This window comes from Rhamphochromis longiceps, linkage group LG6 (assembly GCF_057381845.1).
Source record: "Rhamphochromis longiceps isolate RC_006_pf linkage group LG6, R_longiceps_female_GT1.1, whole genome shotgun sequence".
Taxonomy (NCBI): domain Eukaryota; kingdom Metazoa; phylum Chordata; class Actinopteri; order Cichliformes; family Cichlidae; genus Rhamphochromis; species Rhamphochromis longiceps.
The window spans coordinates 28,877,596-28,898,116 of record NC_140562.1 but is presented as its reverse complement, the minus strand read 5'-3'; the positions used below and the strand labels follow the sequence as shown (position 1 = coordinate 28,898,116).

At 40.7% G+C, this 20,521-nt stretch overlaps 1 protein-coding gene across 3 annotated transcripts; it reads left to right on the top strand.

Moving 5' to 3' along the window:
• The first annotated feature begins 5,799 nt into the window (after positions 1–5,799).
• On the top strand, positions 5,800–14,257 carry LOC146668210 (serine hydrolase-like protein). 3 transcript variants are annotated; one of them, XM_085410096.1, is made up of 12 exons: positions 5,800–5,925; positions 6,095–6,302; positions 7,944–8,057; positions 8,168–8,209; positions 9,206–9,225; positions 9,333–9,407; positions 9,552–9,658; positions 10,000–10,079; positions 10,174–10,208; positions 10,313–10,389; positions 10,533–10,617; positions 13,921–14,257. In XM_085410096.1, the coding sequence occupies exons 2-12, from the start codon at positions 6,182–6,184 to the stop codon at positions 14,038–14,040; spliced, it is 876 nt and encodes a 291-aa protein (XP_085266222.1). In that variant the 5' UTR covers positions 5,800–5,925; positions 6,095–6,181; the 3' UTR covers positions 14,041–14,257. The 3 variants fall into 3 exon arrangements, with proteins under 3 accessions (XP_085266222.1, XP_085266220.1, XP_085266221.1); XM_085410094.1 differs by having other exon boundaries at positions 6,095–6,238; positions 13,921–14,255; XM_085410095.1 differs by lacking the exon at positions 13,921–14,257 and adding an exon at positions 12,152–13,912 and having other exon boundaries at positions 6,095–6,238.
• Positions 14,258–20,521: the final 6,264 nt, after the last annotated feature.

Sequence of the window (20,521 nt, the reverse complement as noted above, 5' to 3'; positions counted from 1 at the left end):
TGCTGCAGCTCCTCTGTCTCTCCTTGCTCTCTCTGACTTGAACTTGCCTGTTGACCTTTTTCTCCCTCAGCCACTCCTTCTGCCTCACCCTTCAAGATACATTAAAACATACTGAATTGTAATGTAAATTGCTAATATCATGACTTCTGCTCCCGCTCCACAGTAATTTGTTGCTCCCAAATATTTTGAAGTTACAAACATTATATTTTGAGCACGCATGTGACTAAAATGGTTGTAATTTAAAGCCCTGAAAAATATTACTAAATTACTTGAATTGAAGTAATATTAAAATAGAACCCTCAAAAATATGTGAGTCAGGCTAATTTGACTTATATACATATCTCTCTCTTTGCTCTCTCCACTTTCTAACCTTGACTCTCCTAAATAAAAGCTCAAGTTAAACAGGTCTTATATGTTGTACCGTGACTGAAATGTTTCATATTTCATATCCATATTGAGTCCCATAAAATTCTAATCAGACTGTCTCCATCACAAATGACTCCATCCTTTGACTCACCTCTCCAGCAGACGTCTCTCCCCTCTGCCTCTCTGTGCTCCTCTGCCCTGACTCCTACAGGTTAATGGGGATGGAGTGATTATTATTATTTCCACTGATGATAACCATACCTGAATGAGCTCAGCTGGATTTTTCAGAGCTAAAACGAGTGACAGAAATTAACATTATGCTAACAATTTAACTTAGTGCGCTAGCCAGGTTTTTATTTACAAAATGGGGAGCACCTGGTTCATTATTTACATGGGACTCTCTGCTGTTAGCTGGAGCTAACTAATTGTTACTACCAGCCAGTGATGAAAACTTACTTTCTTGAAAAACTTGCGTATATCCATGATTTCTTGCCGTTTGCCACATGCACGCTAGTGTTTCTGCAGGTGTATACGAGCGGAGTGTAAAGTAGCAGTGAAAACGAGGACTGGATTTTCAGTCATGTGGATGTCCCCTGTGAACAACTGGAAGGGATTGGATAACGAAGCACTGACGCTACCTTAACAATGTAAAGCGAAAGGGACCAACCGAGTTATGATCATATTTGTGTGAATAGCGACAGGTTTACATTATTATTTCTTTAAACTCATATTCCTGCATCTTTATATTGAATTTGTCTGCAAGTTCTGTAAAAAAAAAAATCGAATAAGTTAAAAAAAAAAAAAAAAAAAAAAACCCCACCAAATTATTTAGGGGGGCTTAAGAATATTTTAGGGAGGCTTCAGCACCCCTAAAATAGGCCTAACGACGCCACTGGTCAAATATGAATAATTACTTTCAATTTCCCCACACCTTCTAAAATAAATTGAATTTAAAGAACACCGAATTCCTTTTATGCACTCAGACACGTCCATCTTCCTTTTTCCATCTTCCCAGGTGTGAAAATCCGCCCGTACTCTGTCACTCCAAAGTGCAGACTCGATAATGAATGACTGCAGCGTCGTCTCTGAAGCCTGTCGTTTGCTGGAAACATCTCGCATCACCAACTGACGTTCAACTTACAGGATCCATTTCCAGTTTTTTGTGTGAGGCTCTTTTCACTCGGGCTTAGGAGGCTTATCACATCACTGCCTGTAAATTACTCGCTGTCTGCTTTGGACGTTGCACCACATCCTGATGTGATGGTTTCTCATCAGTCTGTCAGAAGCCTTTGATGCAGCTGATACCTCCTTATTTCTATCCAGATTGTCTTGTGCTATCAGAGCAGATGCTGCACTGCAATATGTTCACGTGTAAAAGAAGCAAATGTTGGTCTGAAGAATCGCCGCTGTGTTTTTAATTTGAAGCGATTATCCAGCGTGAACTCTGCTGTTTGAAGTGGATGCAGTCTTCATTTACAGCACCAGAGTCATGCAGAAGCATTGAATCAAGGATGGAAACAGGACGAAGTTGCCGTAGAAACATGATGTGACTGATAATGCAATTCTGTCGTGTTACAGAGGAGGAATAATCCAGAATAATGTCAAACAATAGTGATGATAAATTATCAAATTTGTGCCACATTTTTCAGAACAAGGCTCCAAAGTGCAATCGAGTAAGAGAAACAACGTGCCAAAAACAGGAAACTAGATTTCAAATAAGACTTCCATCAATAATTCGATGAAGGAAGGAGAAGCTTGTGTTGTGAAGCAATGAAAGAATAACTGCTTTTCTAAAAGAGGAAACTATTCTAGCTGTTTTCATGTTCACAGAGACATCTGACAGCATGATCAGCTTTAATACAACAAAACTAACCTGCAAAAAATCTGTAACCTGTTAGAAGCTGAGATTAATCTCTAAATTTCTGTCTTCACTAAGCCTTTATTCTGCTTCATCCCATTGAAATAATAATTATGTAATATATATATGGAATATCATCTTTGTTGAGCCTGAAAGTTCAAACTTATTTATGAATTTAAAGTTAGAATTTTAAAAATAAATGGAAGAAGAGAAGTTGCAGAAACACGTGTGTGCATGTTTGTGTGAATATGTCTGCAAAAAAGCAACTGCATGTCAGGTTTAGTGATGGAGGACCCCAAATGCAGACTCCTAGGCTGATGTCACATGTTATAGATGGAAACCTGGCCCATGAGAAATCACAGGAACTCTAGACAGACACACAGAGAGCTATGAAACGAGACGACGGGAGCAGTAACAGTACAGGAACAGGATGATACGACAAAAAACTAAGGGGAAATAAGGGCTATAAACACATATAAGGTAATTAGGACGATGGGAAACACCAGGAAACACAGCTGGAACTAGTCGGGAAGACTTGGAATGGGAATCAAAACCAAATACAATGTACACGTGATAGCAGAGTACCAAAAATCAACAGGATGTCAGGTCTGCTCTTGCTCTTGACGAAGGTGGTCCCACTTTTCTCCTCTCCTCCTCCTCCTCTCCCTTAGCTTCCCTGCTTAGCCTCTTATGTCCTTGTCTAGTCTCAAGTTTTTTGTATTACTTTTCCCTGGAACACTCTCTCACAGTCTGTTCTCTAAAACCTAAAAGAGGAATTATGGATTTGATCAACTGGTCCCTAAATGCAATTGACACCCCTTTCTCAATGAGAAGTTTGGGCTCGGGTGAGCCTGAGTGCTCAAGATATCTACCTATTTGGAACCATAGTAACAGGGTTCTGGCTGATCGGAGCTGGCTTGGCCCTGACTTATCGAAGAATTAAGAAAGCGTAACCGGCTGTTCAAACCCCCACAAGGCTGCCCGCTGGGATTGAAACGATGGGAGAGGCGTGAGTTTCTCAAAATGGGCTCATTGAGTGCAGCACGGATAAGATCTTGGAGAAGCTTACGGCTGCTGTGAATACTCAGAATAAGATCTCTGAGTGCAGACTGGATACACCTTGGAGGGGCTCGCTCGGAATAACATCTCTGAGCGCAAATTGGATTACATTTTGGGAGGCTCACTGTGGTCGTGAGTTCTCAGAATCTGCTCTTTGAACACAAGAATGACAACATCACAGAGCGCAAGTTTGATAACACCATGGAGAAGCTCATGGCTCTCCAACGGGAGATTGAGAGACCAGTGTTGGACTGTTAAAACAGCTTTGAAATTCATATGAGCTGTTCGCACTAAAGTAAAAAGCACCATCACTTCATGCGGATACCCTCTCGGCGCCAGCTGCGGTCTCAAGGCTGGAGCCGAACAAAAACACCCTGATAACGACTGTGTTTAGTCTTTTTCTTCCCATTCCATGCAAGGCCACCTGGGTTGGCTGGAAGACTGTTTACTTAGCTTAGCAGGGTGAAGGACACTGTCTCAGCTGAACTCTGGAAACGCACACACATACATATACACTGATATGCACACACTCATCCCCCTCCCTTTCCAAAAGCCTTCGATGCTTGTTCCCTACTGGGGAACACGGCGGGTCTGAGCCCGCGCTGGAATGGTAGCGCTGGGCAGGATGGCTGCTGTGTTTGCTTCGGATTACTCCTCACCCCCCACCCGACCCTGTGGCTTGTCACGTGTTCCATTATGTTGTGCTGTGGACATTTATGTGCTTTTTTGTGCAGAGGAGTTTTTTTGTTTCCTGTTCTCATGCTGTCCTGCCAGGAGCCCAGCATGAGTAGAGGTCTCTTCTTTTCCTCTTGTACTTTCCCATCGTAGTGTATATTTCAGTGTTTTTTTTCTGTAACGCTACCGATCTCCGACCTGTATCCCCATGTGATGTCTGTGTTGTGTGTGTGAGGTCGGGGGGGGGGGTCCTATTTCACTGCAGGACAACCTGCACGTGGCGAATAAAGCCTTCATTAATTGATTGATTGATTGATTGATTGATTGATTGATTGCTGTGTGGCAGTAAGAGTAGGACCCAACTGTAGGACTTGGAGACAAGAGATTACCTAAAAGAGGCAGTTTTGTTGTAGAAACACAGAAATACAAAAACCCAAAAACTCAAGCAAGAAACTACTTCTGTGATTTCTTTGATCTCTTTGATTTTTTACAGTTTCTCTGACTATTGCTCAGACATCCACTCCTAGGAAAATTGTGGTGTTGTGTTAATAAACACTCGCTTGGTCGCACTTGCTGATGATCAGTTAATCAGCTACATTTGATTATTAATGCCTGGCTGCTGCTTCCCCTTTAAAATCCCATAGAAGCATTGACCACATTATTTTTATTATCGCACGATACACGAAAACTTGAAATTCATAGAGGCTGTATTTTCATTTTCCAAGGACTGCAAATGGGATGGAGTGAAAGTAATGCCGGTTCATTAAATCCAGACGTATTCATGTCTGATTGTGCTCGAATGGTTCATTTGAGTAAATGATGCTGAGTAAATGATTTGTTGCTATGATAAGTATGCTTCATTTTAAAACAGTTGTTAATATTTAAAAGTTACTACACTGATGTTTAAATATTTAATCTCTCTTTTTTTAAGTAATGCTCATCTAAGAAAACAAAGTCATTAACTGTGACTGAACACACAAAACAACCTTGAATATGAAATTTATACTCTTGTCATCAGGCCAAAGTGAGAGCTAAAAAAAAAACAAATATAGAGAAAAATATGTTTGCGCTTAGAGGCTCAGAATAACGACTCGGCGGTGTCGTTTTATTGCACTCGTTCTGCAAATTCAGCTGCAGCTCCACTAAATTTGATGCTATTAAGAGACAAAACCATTTTAGGTAGCAGACACCCTTTTTGCTGAACGTTTCACACTCAGCAGACTGTGAGAAATGGTGATAGGGAGCGGTGTCACAACAGCTGGAAATGGTTAAGAGATGTGTTAAGTTAATTTTTCATGTCCACAATATGATGGCAGAGACTTTGTACTGATTTTGGAGGATTCAGTAGCCTCTAATATATTGTTTATTTCTTTTGTTTGGTAAAGATGCTTTTTAATGCTCCTATATGTTAAAAATTTAGCATTTTTAACATATGGGAGTCTGTCACTAAAGCCACTAAAGGACCTGCAGTTTTTGGCCCTGCAGCCCGTGATGCACATGTGATCTTTCACTTGACGCTCCGGACACCAAACAGGCTGTTTACTTTAAGACAAAACAGGCCACTGGCCAAATTTATTCCTGTGTTTATGACTTAATTGTTTCTAGCTTCCTAAACTTCTGATGGCTTCACCTTATCTGACCTCACAGTGGAACAAACAGAAAGTGCTCTGGGCTGATAGGTCACGCTGTCCTCCGGCACTCCGGCAGGCCTTACTGACTGGAACAAAAGTAGCATGCTTTTACCCGGTGTGTGTAAAGGTGAAACACACCCCTGCGGTGTAGGATTGGCCATAGCTGCAGCATGTCATTCTGAACATCCAATAAAATCGCTGGCCAAAGGTCAGGAACTTCCTGCTTTAAAAAAAAATTGAAAGAGTTTGTGTGATTTGTTTACTTTACTGAACTTTGCACGTTTGTTTCCCTGAGACAAGAACTGAACACTGAAATGTCATCAGTGAAACAAGAAGGTAGTATATCTGCACAAAAAACGAGACCAGATGGTGGTTTGTTTGGTTTTTTTTTTACCACTTTCAGCCCTCATTGCTGTTGTGAAATCCTTTGACTGATCATCAAATGTCTGACACATTGTTGTGTTTGTACTGCCGACTGACTGAAGCTGTGCTGTGTTGTCTCTAGTTTCAGAGCTCTCTATACCGGTCCCATGGGGAGAGATCAGAGGCAAAGCCTGGGGTCCTGAACACGGCCACCCGGTGCTGTGCCTGCATGGCTGGGCAGATAACTGCGGTTCATTCAACACGCTCATTCCCTTCTTACCTAAAGGTAATTCACCACAGACAGGACAAGGGTGAGAAAAACTGTCACCTGTGGGCTGTTGTAGCCGTGGGTAAGTGGCTGTCAGGCCTGTGTGAATCATTATCTTTTGTGCCTTATTGACCCGTACTCTGTATTCCCAGCACACCAAGGCTAGAGTGCAACCATCCAGTGTGAGCTCAAGAGTAACATCACAACAGTAATCCTGACCACGGACATTATATAAACAATCAAGTGGCAATCATTAGTTTATTAATTAAATACCTCTAGCGGAGGGGGGTCTAGACTATCCACCAGTGGTTTATATCTGCTGCTAAATCATAATAACTTTGGTTTTGTAGGCCACAAACATTATTAAATGATAACGGTCACAATGCCGGGAAAAGGTCAGGGGATGTTAAGCCACGTTATTTAAAACCACAAGTGAAAATCCAAAAGCAGAACATCAGTCAAAATACTGCCAGGAAGGACCGTCAAACTCACTTTACATCAGGAGCTACATAGAGCTTGCCTTATCCTAACTGTCCCAAACCAGTGAAACTCCGCTTTTTGTCAGTGTGAAGATGTTTAACTACACATTTAATGCCATTAGATATAAGAAAAAAGAAGTGCAGTTACAGTAATACACGTCGGTTTTTCTATATGATTAAAAAAATGCAGTAATGTGTGAAAATGTGTACAGAAATTACAGAAAATGTTCTGGTAGCTCACTCTAAACACTCTCCTGTAGCTACAATTGCGTTAATTCGTATTTCATGACTTGCAAGGCTTTTTTTATTTGACTGGCATGTTTAATATTCAGCTAAAACAAAACCCAATCCAAACGCTTGTCAGGTTTAGGGTTAAGAAGTTAATAGCCATTATCGAGCTGCCTTAGTCTGAACCAAACAGGCAGATGAACACGGCTGTGACCGTCTCCACTCCAGATGTTTTTTAAGATTAAGTTTATTTTATTGCTTTTTATTTATGCGTTATTTTATTTTATAAAAATGTTTTCCATTTGTTAAATATTTACAAATTTCATTGTGATATTTTTATGTTTTTATTTTCAATTTCATTTATTTCATTTTATTTTGTTATTTTTTAATATTGACTTAATATTTATTAATTTATTTAAATTATTAATATTAATATTATTTAAATTAACTATTTAATTGGTGAATTAATATTATTAATATTTAAACATTTTAAATATTATTGATGCTGCTGGTCTGTTGTGGTGAAGAGAGAGCTGAGTGTAAAAGCGAAATTCTCATTTTACCGGTCGATCTACGTCCCCTCTCTCGTCTATGGTCACGAGCTGCAGGTAGTGACCAAAAGAATGAGATCACGGATACAAGCAGTAGAAATGAGCTTTCTCCAAAGGGTGGCTGGCCTCTCCCTTAGAGACAGGTCAAGCAATTCAGCCATCCAGGAGGAGGGGCTCAGAGTAGAGCCGCTGCTCCTCCACATCAAAAGGAGCCGGTTGAAGGTGTTTGGGCAGATGACAAGGATGCCTCCTGGGCACCCTGCTGGTTGAGGTGTTCCGGGCATGTCCCACTGGGAGGAGGGCCCGGTGCAGACCCAGGACACGTTGATCTCTCAGGTGGCCTGGGAACACCTTGGCCTTCCCCCAGACAAGCTGGGAGGTCTGAGCTTCTCTGCTTAGGCTGCTGCCCCCGTGATCCAGCCCAGGATAAGCATTCTGTCTCTCTCTCTCTCTGCTCCTGCTTAGAGTGCAGATATGTGGCAGTGGACATGCCAGGTCACGGTCTGTCATCTCACCGGCCTCCTGGAGTCTTCTATTCATTTCCTGCGTATGCAGCAGACGTACGCAGAGTTGCTGAAAGTGAGTGGGACCTGTTCGTCTCTCAGTAGCCGGGCTGCACTTCCAATCTCTTGGTTACAACAGCCGAGCTAGATTTGATCAGATGAGTTGTCTGTGTCATACCCCTGCAGGTCTCAGCTGGACAAAGTTCTCCATCATGGGTCACAGCATGGGTGAGTCACAGGCATGAACACTGACACTGCGCTGTGTTTTTTGCATTTAATCTTCTGGAAAGTCTGAATTTAAAAGAAGAACTTTTATAGGAACACAGTGGCTATCTAAACTAAGGTCTAACTGATTAAACGTGCTGCTGTGCTGCGTGTGGATCCACCAATCAAAGCGATGCTGCAACAATTAGTGATTTAATCAACGCATCAAGGGAACAGAGAACTCCAAATCTTCTGGCAATTGCCTAAATGGTAAAACGTGTTCTGGTTGGTGCTTCAAAGTAAACCTAAACAAGTTGTTCATGCCGAGCATATTTTTTGTTATTTTTATGCATAATGGTGACAGTGCTCACATAAACTAGTGTATCCTTTCCTACGGTCCATCACTGCATATCCTAATCTCCCAGACATGCACATAGACATTGAAACAATAGAAAGAAGTATAATGAAATGTTACTTTAAACATTTATAAATTACTTTATCAATACTGTTTCCAATAAACAAAACATTTGGAAATTAAATAATTTGAACAATTTGCATATTTCTGCAAATATCTAATCAGCCAATCACATGGCAGCGATTCAGAACATTTAGGCACATAGACATGGTCAAGCCAATCTGCTAAAGTTCAAGCTGACCATCAGAATGGATAAGAAAGTTGATTTAAGTAAATACTAAAAGCCAAATGGGCTGGTCTATTTCAGAAACTGCTGTTCTGTTTGCAATTTCCCACACAGCCATCCTGGTACTAGAAAGGTGCCAAATAAAGTGGCTGGTGAGGGTTGCAATCCAGTAAAATTGATGCTGTAAAGTTTTTACTGGAATTCCTGGGGAAAGAAAAAATGGGAATACTAATGAAATGAATCACTGTTGCTTTTTTTCTGTCATTTTAAAGAAAGTAAACAAAGAAAACAATACTTGTTTTCAGCCAGAGTTTGTTTTAAAGTCAAGGTGTCACAAAAATGATCGTGTTAATTTGACGATGTGCTCACTCCCTTACAGGTGGCAACATCACCGTCATGGTAAATTAAACACATCACGTTCATCTAATCGCTGCTTTTATGAAATATGTGTCATAAACTGCGTTTTCAAAGTGATCACAGCAGGGACTTCACTGTGTTTCCTACAGTTCAGCGCATTGTATCCTGAGATGGTGGATGGCATCATAGTGCTGGACGTTTTTGGATTTGTACCTACAGATCTGGTACTTCAGCACTACTTCTCGTCACTGCTGGGGAAAAAACAACAACAATCTAATAGTTGGAAAGATGCAGAACTACTTTATTAAATTATCTTTATGAGCCACTCCTGTCTGTGTTTGTGTTTCTCACCTCTCATTTTATCGCAGAAAGAAATTCCCCGAATCATGAGGGAGGGGATGGAGGAGATGCTCAAGTTTGAAAAAAAGGCAGAAGAGAAGAAGAGGGTTTACACGTACGAGAAGGCAGTGGAGAGGTATCGCTTTATTTTATAGCCAATTCAAGTGGAGTAAGCCTTTTGTTTATGTGTTTGTTCAGAAGTGAAGTGAAGCTCTGCTGCTTTCTTCATGCATCTGAACTGCTGGCAATCACTGTGGGTAATTTTGGCATCAGGTTTTGACAGAGTGAACTGCATTTTGTTGTTAGTTTGTTTTCTTAAAAAAGGGGGAGCACCTCTTGTTCTGCCACATCAATTTGTTTTATTTCAAACAGCAGAAGTCCTCGCTGTGTGGAATAAAAATAAACTGCAGAGAGGGATGAAACAGAAGAAGGTAAAACTGAGTCGCAGTTTTGACTAAATTTTTTTGTTTCCTTCAGGCTGTTGGCTGCAAACCCGACTCTGTCTGAACGGTCTATTCAAACGCTTTTAGAGCGAGGCCTGACTCGAGTTGAAGGAGGTATGTCTTTATCGCTTCTCCTCCTGTCAGCGAGGAATAATCTCACTTTGCTTTCTCTCATTTGCTGGCAGCTGAATGTGTTTCTCCTCATCAGGATTTGTGTTCTCCAGAGACCTCCGAGTTAATTTTGTGAGTCACTTTTAACCTCCCCAAACTTCACCACATCCCACTTTGTGTCTCCTCCAACAGAGGTTTGGCATTCAGTTCACATACATTTGCTGTGTTTTATGCAGAAAAACATAGAGCGGATCACTTTGGAGCAGAGCCTGGAGATGCAGTCACTGATTCAAGCTCCTGTTTTACTTATCCTGTAAGATTTTTACCACTAATCTGATATTACAGTATACTTTATTTTACAGCGTGGACATGTCTGTTTGCGGTTTAAATGATTTCTGCTCTTTAAAATAAAGCATGTCAAAAAAAACATGTAACACCAATCTGTGTTTTTTCTAGAGCTGACAAAGGTTTCAGTCCAGCATCTAGAGAATCGAGCCAGAAACTCACTTCGAAACTCCTCCAAGTCTATCAGGAAAGAAATGTGAGTTTAATTTTATGTAAGAGTAAATCACTCTCTACTAACATCTGTATGATTAAAAAAAACCCTACAATAACACAGAGAAACGACCAAACCTCAACAATCAGGTGAGTCCCTATGAGCAAAGACTCAGCAACAGTGGGAAGGAGAAACTCCCTCTTAACAGGAAGAAACCTTCAGCCAGAACCAGGCTCAGGGAGGGGCGGCCATCTGTCGCAACTGTTTGTGGGTGAGGGGAGGAGACAGGACACACTTACTGCCTGATGCATCATCAGTTATTGAATTTTCTGTGCAGCCTAATTAGCCGGAGCCAAATTAGATCAAATATTTAAAATGTTTTTATGTAGCACTTTTTTCGAAATCCACTTTATGAAGTGTTTCATGTGAATAGTGCCAAAAAAAATGCTGATTACCAGTAAACTTTAGTAAAATTAGAAAATAAAACCAAAAGTCAGGAAAGGCTTTCCCATGAAAGTTTGTTTTAACCTCCTCAGATCTGAGCTATTGCTGAGCATCCACTTTTAATTTCTCCCATGAGTCAGACTGATGAGTGTAAAAGCAGCACATGTTGAACAAAAAGTCATCCTCATTGTCCTCATATGGAAGCAATTATTTAGTTATGCTGTAAAATAAACTAAAGCCACCATATTTGATCAAGTATAAATCATTTTACTGAGGAAAACGAAGCATAAAGTGCAGAAAAGCCGAACTTTAATGTCCCTGTATGAGGATTCAGGGTCTCGGGAAGTTAAAGGAAGTGATGGATGCCAACCTGATTTCCTCAGGCACATTGTTGAAGAGGCTAACTGCAAAAGACCTTTGCATGAGGATCTGTACTGATGTATACATTAGTAAGACAGTGTTGCTGTGTGGAGTTTTCCTCTTCTCCTTGTGTCCCTGTGGGTTCGGTCCAGCTACTTCAGCTTCCTCCCACAGTCCAAGGACGTGCAGTTAGTGGGATTAGGTTAACTGGTTGATTCTAAATTGCCCATAGGTGCAAAGGTTGTGTGTTAGACCTATGGCAGATCGATGATCTGTGCAAGATCTACTATGCCTCTTGCCCTGTGGCAGCTGGGATAGACTCCAGCTCCTCCACGACCTCAATTGGTAAAGCAGAAGAAACTGGATGGATGGTTAAGACCCAATTTTTATGTTGCATTTGTGAAATTAGAGAACTTAGAAAATGAAAACTATGTATTTTTCTCACTAAGGAAAAAGAACAACTGTGAAGTGGAAGTAAAAAAAATAAAATAAATCTGTTTAGGTTTGAGCAAATAAATCAAAGTAAAAGAAGCCTAGTTTGGTGATAAATAAAACATTTATAAGCCTAATGGCTTTACAAGTGGTTAAAAAAAAAAAAGGTACGCGCACACAGTCAAATATGCCCACGCACTGTAAAATGTGACTTTGATTTCTCTTATTAGGATAAGAGATTCATGTTTATGCCTCCATACTAATCACCACTACTGAGATTCAGCAAAATTAAGAGGGCACTATTCACATGAATCTAGTATTTTTTTTTATTTTTTTTTATCAGAGCCACAGGAAGCCACCGGGGACGGGCAGAAGAACTGCATGTGGCTCTGAGCTGCTGGACCAAGACGCCCGAGCTCAAAGCAAGACCGCAAAGGACCTTAAAATAAAATAACATCCTGAAACATCAAAATACTTAAAAACATGGAGGCAGTATTTATTTCAGATGCAAACAACAAAATGTCAGGGTGCAACTAATGATCCTTGTGTCATATTTACAAATGTTTTTCTTGGTTTTATTGCTATATTAGAAAAAATAAGAAACTGACTGTAACTGATATGAAGCACTGGGTCCTGCAGACAAACGGTTTGATTAAAAATGACAGCAGGCTGATCTGTATGAGAAACAATCATTTTCTGCTTTCAAAGAGCAGATGCTCTATCGCTGTGTAATTGGAATCCAGCTAATTGGATGGCATATCAGCTAATAGTAAGTAACCCGATTAATATTCATTAAATGATTATTTATGAGGCGTTAACTAGCCACATAAAGCCAATTGATTATTTCTTAACAGGATCCGTGACGCACCCTGCATATTAATTCATGCATTAAGTCGCGTTAGTTAGAAATGTTTTACAACTTTATTAAAAAGTGTACACCTGAAATCCCAAAACAGAGAATCTGCAGCAGTCAGATGCCTCCAATCACGGCTGAATCCATATTATAGTTTTAAAATAAAACGTGCAGGATTCATAAAGATCTGCTAATAAAAAACACAGAAGGGTCCTATTAAACAAATACAAATGACAGCGTGTAAAATCTGCACACTTTTTATTGTACTTAACTAAAACTGGATAAAAAAAAAAACACTTAGTTCACTATTATAACCTTGGTCAGCAGCCATCTTCAAATGTAATTGCGGACTTGGAGTCGAGCAAAAAGGAAAGATTTTAATAGCTTGAAGAAATAAACCTGTTTTATGTGACTTTATTATTATCTCACATCATTATTTTGGTCCGCTCTTCTTCACAATGTTCATCAGCATACATTTGTTTATGCTGAGCTCTCTGAAGTTTGTGGTTTGGACTTTGACAGGAGCATTGCTACACCTTGACTTTTTTTTTTTTTTTTTTTTAGTCATTCTGCTGTGCTCGGGATCATTGTCCTATTGCATAATTCAATCTGTCCCAAGCCGAGCTACTGGTCTCACATTTGACTCTAGAATACTTTGGCATGCGAGATTTCAAGGCTCACTCAATGGCAGGTGCTGTTGCTGCAAAACAAGCCCAATAATCAGCCCTCCATCACTGTGCTTGACAGCTTGTATGTGCTGAATGTGACACTTTGCATTGTGGCCACACATCTCCACTTTGGTGGAGACTTCTGTTGCCAAACAATCCGTATTTGTTCAGTCTTTCTTTAAATGTATTGTCATGAATGTTCACCGTAACATGCTAACTGAGCCCTGTACCTGTAGCTCTGGGGTTTTCCAGTTTCTCTGAGAATTGCATGGTATGATCTTTGAAAGTGAATTTTCTGGGGCAGCCACTCCTTGGAAGATTGTGGGATTGTGTTAACACACAATGTTCCCGACCAGCAAACTGCCAAATGCTGTGCTTTCAAAGAGGAGATCAAACTTGCCGGTTGATCAACTGCATTTGATTATTGGTACCTGGCTGCATCGTATTCTCTTAATTCCTGTGGAAGCTGTAAGGGTGTGGCATTTTACCGACCTGCACAGAGTTCGGTGAAAACTTTCTTTTTCACAGTTCAACACTCTTCTCTTTTACTACTAAACCCTCTTACCCTGTTTGTCTGTCTGTCTCTCTCAGGACACTGTGGTGAGAGTACCTGGCAGTCATCATGTGCATCTTGATAATCCTGAAGTCGTCGCTCCATTTATTTGTGACTTCCTGCAGACCAAAGTGCTCTCACAGCAGGTGAAAGCCTAGTGGACAAGATGTAACCATCACACACTCACATTCTCCATGTGAAGTTTCACACTTCAAAAGTCTCAGTGCACTGTTTTCGTCTCTCTTAGAGCTCACATTACCATAAAATTGTTCCAGTAATTTGTTCTGCTCTGTACAAACCCAACTGGAGAGTCATTTGGAATAATAATACTGAATAATAAAAAAAAAACATGATTTATGAAACTAGACTTTTTCAATCTTTTGCAGTTTTTGTAGAAATGGTGTATCTAGCTCATTAGTTATATAAAGGACCAGGACAGAAGTGTTTCTCTTTATGTCGCTGTAAAGAAGCACTCCTGAAATGTTTCCATGTATTAATCCATCCATTTACAAGAAAATAACAGCAATTTCAGCAAAATATATCAGTTTTCTCTCATTCAGCCCGTCAAGTGTCATTACAAAGAAAAGATGCGGCTAGGCTCTTTGGCTTAACCACCTCAACTTTGGAGTGGTACTGCAGCCTGTGACTAATGCCATTGTCTGCAAGAAGGCTCTAAATCTGATGGTGATTCAGACCTAACCCTCTCATGATGTGACCCATTATTCCTGCAACATAACTCTTCCTGGTGCAGTAAAAAATCCAAAGAGGATGCCCCCCTCCTCTGTGATTGTCGCACTTTGCAAAGCCATGCAGTGGCTAGCCTGGACTGGATCCTAAAATGAGCCAGTCCAGGTGACACCAACGCTTTGTAAAGTCATTTAACACCTCCTCACGTCAACCTTTTTTTGATTGTGATTAGTTGTTGTCATATAAAGGCATCTTCTGATTTAATTTTCTGTTTCATGTAAATACTTCGGCAGTAGTTTGTTCTGTTGTCGTATTGCTTCTGTCAGGCGCTGAATGCCATCTACATCTCGATGAGCATCAGCCGACTGTGAAAACATGGGGCCGGGAACAAAAAGCCATTTAGACGTTTTAACATATTGCCATGCATTGTGGTTTTGTGGCAGTCTGCTTGAGTTTTCAGTGCAGTCGCATGTGCGTAAAAAGCCCCGAACTGAATAAAAATCCTCTGCGTGTAACTTATGCAGCGAGGAAGTCACAGTTCATCGCTTCTGTTTATGTGAGGCTGATCTGTTTAACTGCTGCTTTTCATGAATCTGGTGGCGGCGCTGAGTGATGCTAAAAATGGCAGTCATTAAAAAAGATGACATCCTCTGACAACTGGATATGTAGGCCACCCTCTGCTCAGATTTTTTGACTTTAAAAAAATAAAAAAATAAAAATAAAATCTGACTGTCTTAAACACTTCAGCTGCTGTCAGTCAGAGCAGATATGAAAGGAGTCCCTCACACAGAGATGGCTCCCTCTCTCTCAATGTCACATAAACTGTGTGATGGCCTTGGTGTTAAATGGAGTGGAATTGATTTTACGCAGCGCGTAGCAAGGCAGCGAGCATCCACAGACATCTGAAGGGCTTGTCCCCCTCCACCAGCAAAACCCCCACACCTACCCACCCTCCTCAAAAATGATTATAGTTATATAAGTTTCCCTCCCACTCCCGCCGTCGTCATGGCAACCCCCACCCCTCCTTTTTGAACGTCAGAGCCGGGAGCTGGAGGATGAAGCCGCATCCAGCTTCAGCATCTCGTGCCTCTCAGAGAGCACCTGTGATTATTTTGCAGAGGAGGAGCAGCTGCTGCAGCGACGGCGATCATCTAATGAGAGGTTCGGACTCTGGGCTGCTCTTCGTCGCTTAAAAAAATCGCCACCGATCGAGCAGCGTCTGCAGGTAAAAGCGTGGTGCCTCTATTTACTCCCGTGCGCTATTTTTAGAAAAAAAAAAAACACCTGTGCCAGCTAATGATTGTGAAACTGAGAGGAGTAATGATGGAAAGCCCCGCTGCCTGTTTAGTCGCTGTAGTGTCTTTTTTTCTGTCATGAGAAGGGAGCGGGAAAGCTTTCTCGGAGATGCAGTTAGCGGTGCGTATTTGGAAGGTTTAAACAACTCTGCTCATCCACCCTTCCCCACGATCTCGTCTCTTTTGCTTCTCTCCCTGTCCTCTCCTCCTCTCCCTCACCCTCCTTCTCCCTCACCCTTCCCATTCTTTTTTGCCCTGACAGCCGGTATGTCGTGGTTGTTCTTGGACTGGTTCGTCCCACTCTACTTGCTGGTGTCGGTGTTGGTGCTGGCAGGCTTCGGAGCGTGCCTGTACTTCCTAGAGCCCGGGTTGCAGGATGCCCACAAGTGGAGCAACAAAACAGTCCGGCATCACCCGCTGGTGGCCAGTGTGAACTGCAGAGATGACGATAGCAATGCCCTGATATGATCAAGAGGGCGAGGCGAAGCGGGAGGGCGGCTGACCATCTGGACAGGGGTGCTGCCGCCGGGACACCCGTGGGATGGGAGCCAACACCCAAACGACCGTGGAAGAAAAATGGGAGAGAAAGGAGGGGAACATTATCTGTTGTCTGATAATGCAAACCCTGTTCTATATCATTCCAACTTTTCTCTGATCTCTGCTGATTTTCGTTGTAGAGGTGAGAAAAAAGTAAAGCAGAGGTGTTTTTAACGTTCTTAAAAATAAAAATAAAAAAAGAAGAAGAAAAATAAAAATAAAAAAGCCAGATGCACAATGCGAAGAAGACTGTATCCAGAAAGAGATCGTGAGGTGATTGGAGGAAGTGTTGCCCTTTAGAAATGTGTTTGTAAATTTCACGCCATCCTATACTTGTGCCAAGTTTTACATGCATTTTGTAATTTTGACAATCACTTTGCATATCTCATAAAGTTTACTTACATTGTGCATTTAATTAGCTGAAGTGAGCGACATAAGTGCAATGACTTTGCTGCCAGCGGGGAGGGTTTTTAATCCTCTCTCTGAAGTCGGCGTGGCAGCTGCTCAGACGCATGTGGATTGTTTAGTGCCGCTGTGCCAAAACGGTGTGTTATTCGTGACTTACTTTAAACTGTTATGTACCCAATAAATGCAACTGATTCATTTAAGGTGCCAAGATTATCATAGATGGACCAAGACGACTGACAAATAGCCTAGTATTTGGTAAAGGGTTTTTTTTTTCTTTGCTTTGTTTGTTTTCACTGTTTTTACTTGACAGCATGGTGAGAAACTGTGGGTGTGTAACGACCCTCTTTTAAGAATCATATGCTTCCTTTGTTCATACAAAAATAAAACTGCTCAGTCCCCACTTCTTTGTATTTGCTGTTGCATGAATATCCACCCTAAATATATAGTCTAAAGATTTATGTGCTTCTAAATAATTCGTGTGTGTGTGTGTGTGTGTGTGTGTGTGTGTGTGTGTGTGTGTGTGTGTGTGTGTGTGTGTGTGTGTGTATATATATATATATATATATATATATATATATATATATATATATATATATATATATACACACATAAATCCTTTTAAACTGTCAGCAGTTCCATCAAAATTTCTCAAACTGTTTTAAGTTACCTGACTTTTTAAGCCCTGACAAGATAAAATATGGACAAAAGCAAAGGGCTTTGGATTTTCTGCCCTCCTTAGAAATCTCAACCTGGCTCTTTTGTAGGTTGAACCCTTGGTTTGGAAAGCCTTTCAAGTCAAATAATATGACAGCCCAGAGCAGTAAAATACTCTTTATGCTTTGATTCAGCAATATTAAAACTATGATATCATCTGCACTTCAGTCAAAGATTGAAATGCATGTTTTCTGTATTTTTGTAAGTAAATTTGAATGTAGGACTTTCATTTACAGTGCAGTCTTTTTATATATACCTTCAGCTTTTAAAAAAAAAAGCTTACAATACTGCACCTACACTTTTGAAAAGCCCTTTAAACTCTGCTCAGAGTAGATGCTTCGAGTTTGAAGGTCACTCACTCATGGAGTGCGTAGAGTCTGTAATGAAGAGGCTTTTTCATTCAAGGCAGTTCGAGGATAAAACTAGCTCTGCAACAGAAATCATGCGTAGATATTCATATTTTCTCTTGTAATGCAGAAAAAAACAAACTCTGACAGTGTAGTTGTCAGCAGAGGAGGAGCATTCACATTATTATGAAATGCATTTGTAGGTGTGGGGTTGTTTGTCTATAGTACCTTGTTACTATTCTGCCCAGACTCTGCAGCTGAGGACGATGTAGTAGCTTAATCTGGTTTGAAGTATACGATGCATCATTTCACCTGTGACATTAATGTTTTTGTGACTAGGCTCTATAAAAGCATCAAACATAAGTTAATGATCTGAGTGCTTCTGTCACTCATATTTTGCGCTATAATCAGACAAGCTTCACAGTGTCCCACGAACCAAATCAAATGAGACACCAGTGTGGGAGTGCAACAGTGAAGCCTCAGTGTCGAGGTATGGAGAGAATGGCACTTGTGTGCCCACTACTTCCTACTGCTCTGCTCCAAGTCTCACACACTGTGCCTTGTTTACTCTCTCAGTCTGTCAGCAGCAGACACGGGGCATCATCGCCACACGTCAGGTCAGTGTCTTTTTCTGCAGCTCTAACTAAAGAACAAAAAACAGTTGTTTTTTTTCATAGTAAACACTGTTTTGTGCTGGTATTTTCAGTGTTGGTGCATACCAGCCATGCTGCCTCAGACTGCAGTGTTTAAAACTAATTTAATGCACTCATAAAAGTGCTGCACTTTTACATAACTTGAGTGCTACGATTTTATGCAATTATGTGGTACTTAAGCCCTACTACATATTTTCTGTACAGACATAAGTGCTTATTCAATATTTCAATATATATATATAAAAACATAGTCAGTTGATAAAATGTGGTGTATTGGCTTAGACTTCCTAGACGTGTTTTTATTTTTAAACAGATTAACACTGGATTCGCTTCACCTGCACTTATCGATGACATTAAACCATTAAAGTAAATAAATCTAACACTCCTTTGGAACTACAGTAAGATTTTCAAACTTTTGATATAAGTGTAGTTTGCAGATATTTCTGTTCTTTATCTTACCCCTTTAATATTTATTAAAAGTTTGTCCTGTTTGTCATTTGCAGTCTCTCTATGTTTCTCTTTCCTCGCTTCTCCTTAAGTGGAGAGTTCTTCCTCCCCGCTGTTGCCGTGTTTCTCTCTACATTGATTATCTGATTTTTGGGTCCTACCTCTAACACTGTATGGTCTAATATTGTGAAGTGCTGCTTGTTAAGTAAAATTCAATAGGAAAAAATCTAATTGAAACTTGCACTTCAGTTAATTTGAGTATTTTTTTAAGAATGTTATTCCCACATTTTCTATTAATTTGGACAGTGTTTATAGAAATGATGTTTGGCATAAAGTTGAATTCTATTCTATTCTATTCTATTCTATTCTATTCTATTCATATAAAACAAGTTATATTTTTTCTTAGTTTCTTCATTCTCATCATGTGATTAGTCTTTCTTTGCATCTTTGTCTTGCTAAAACAGAATGAGTGTTTTTAACCGTCTGGCACCTTTGATCCCACGAGTGCCTGACTCCAGCAGACAAACAAAGGAGCATCCAAAAGTGTGTTTGTCACCTCCTCTGCCTCTTTCTTCTCCCGTCATTAAGAAGAAAGCCATTCACATCCCATCATTTGATGAGAAGGGACTTATCTTTGAAAAACACAACACAAAGCTGTACACGGCGGACAGGTAAATTAATGTGAGGTTTGTTTTTCTGTCTTGGATTTTTTGTGCTACATAATCTAGTAATTATTGGTACATTTTTTTCTTTCCAGATCATTTGATTCAATTTGGACATCCAAGACACCAAGCCCGCCCTCGAGGAGTAAATCATGTCAGCTTTCACAGAGAAACCATGGAGAAAGAGCTTCAACCCTCCCAAGGACCAAACCTCAAACATGCAGCTCTCAGTCTCTCTCTGCAAAACCCAGCACCTCCATTTCTCCTTCTCCTAAGCCAAATTCCTCTCTCACTCTTCCCACTGTCAAACCAAAGCCAAGTGATTCTCTTCATCTTCCCGCCTCACAGGCGAGTGATCTTTCTCCATTACTGCACCAGCCAGCACCAAAGCCAAGTGTATCTCCAACTCTGACAGTCCCAACACCCAGGCTAAGCCCATCTCCAATGTCCCTTTGCCAAGGGACGAGCTCAGACGATCCACCAGTAAAACAGCCTTCTCCTATTGCAAAAGAAAGACGTGCTAAATCGATTCCCATCTGTAATGTCAAAGCGGAGACATCAAATGAGATAAAGCATGAAATTCTTGACCAGGATGCTTTACTGGACTTTACTCACCCTGAGATGAGAAAAGGTCGTATGAACAGAGAGTCTCAACATCAGACTTACTCAGAATCCTACAGACGCCCGGTCACATCTTCGAATCCTTGCTTTCTGCAAAGCAAACTTGGACTAAGTAAAAAAGACAATACTGCCAAAGATGAAGCAAAGGCTCTGCAAAGGAGTACAGACATTACTGCATTTCCTAAACCAAAGTGGAACATCAATCAGCACCAGGAATTTCAACCCAGTAGAATGACAGGAACACAAATATCCACTAACTCTAAAGGCA

What these genes read in the sequence shown, in the direction of transcription:
- LOC146668210 (XM_085410094.1), top strand. Translation starts at nt 5,904, where the DNA reads ATGTCATCAGTGAAACAAGAAG. An exon ending in CATTCCCTTCTTACCTAAAG is followed by an intron (nt 6,239 to 7,943) that starts GTAATTCACCAC and finishes GCTCCTGCTTAG; the next exon opens with AGTGCAGATATGTGGCAGTG. An exon ending in CGTACGCAGAGTTGCTGAAA is followed by an intron (nt 8,058 to 8,167) that starts GTGAGTGGGACC and finishes ATACCCCTGCAG; the next exon opens with GTCTCAGCTGGACAAAGTTC.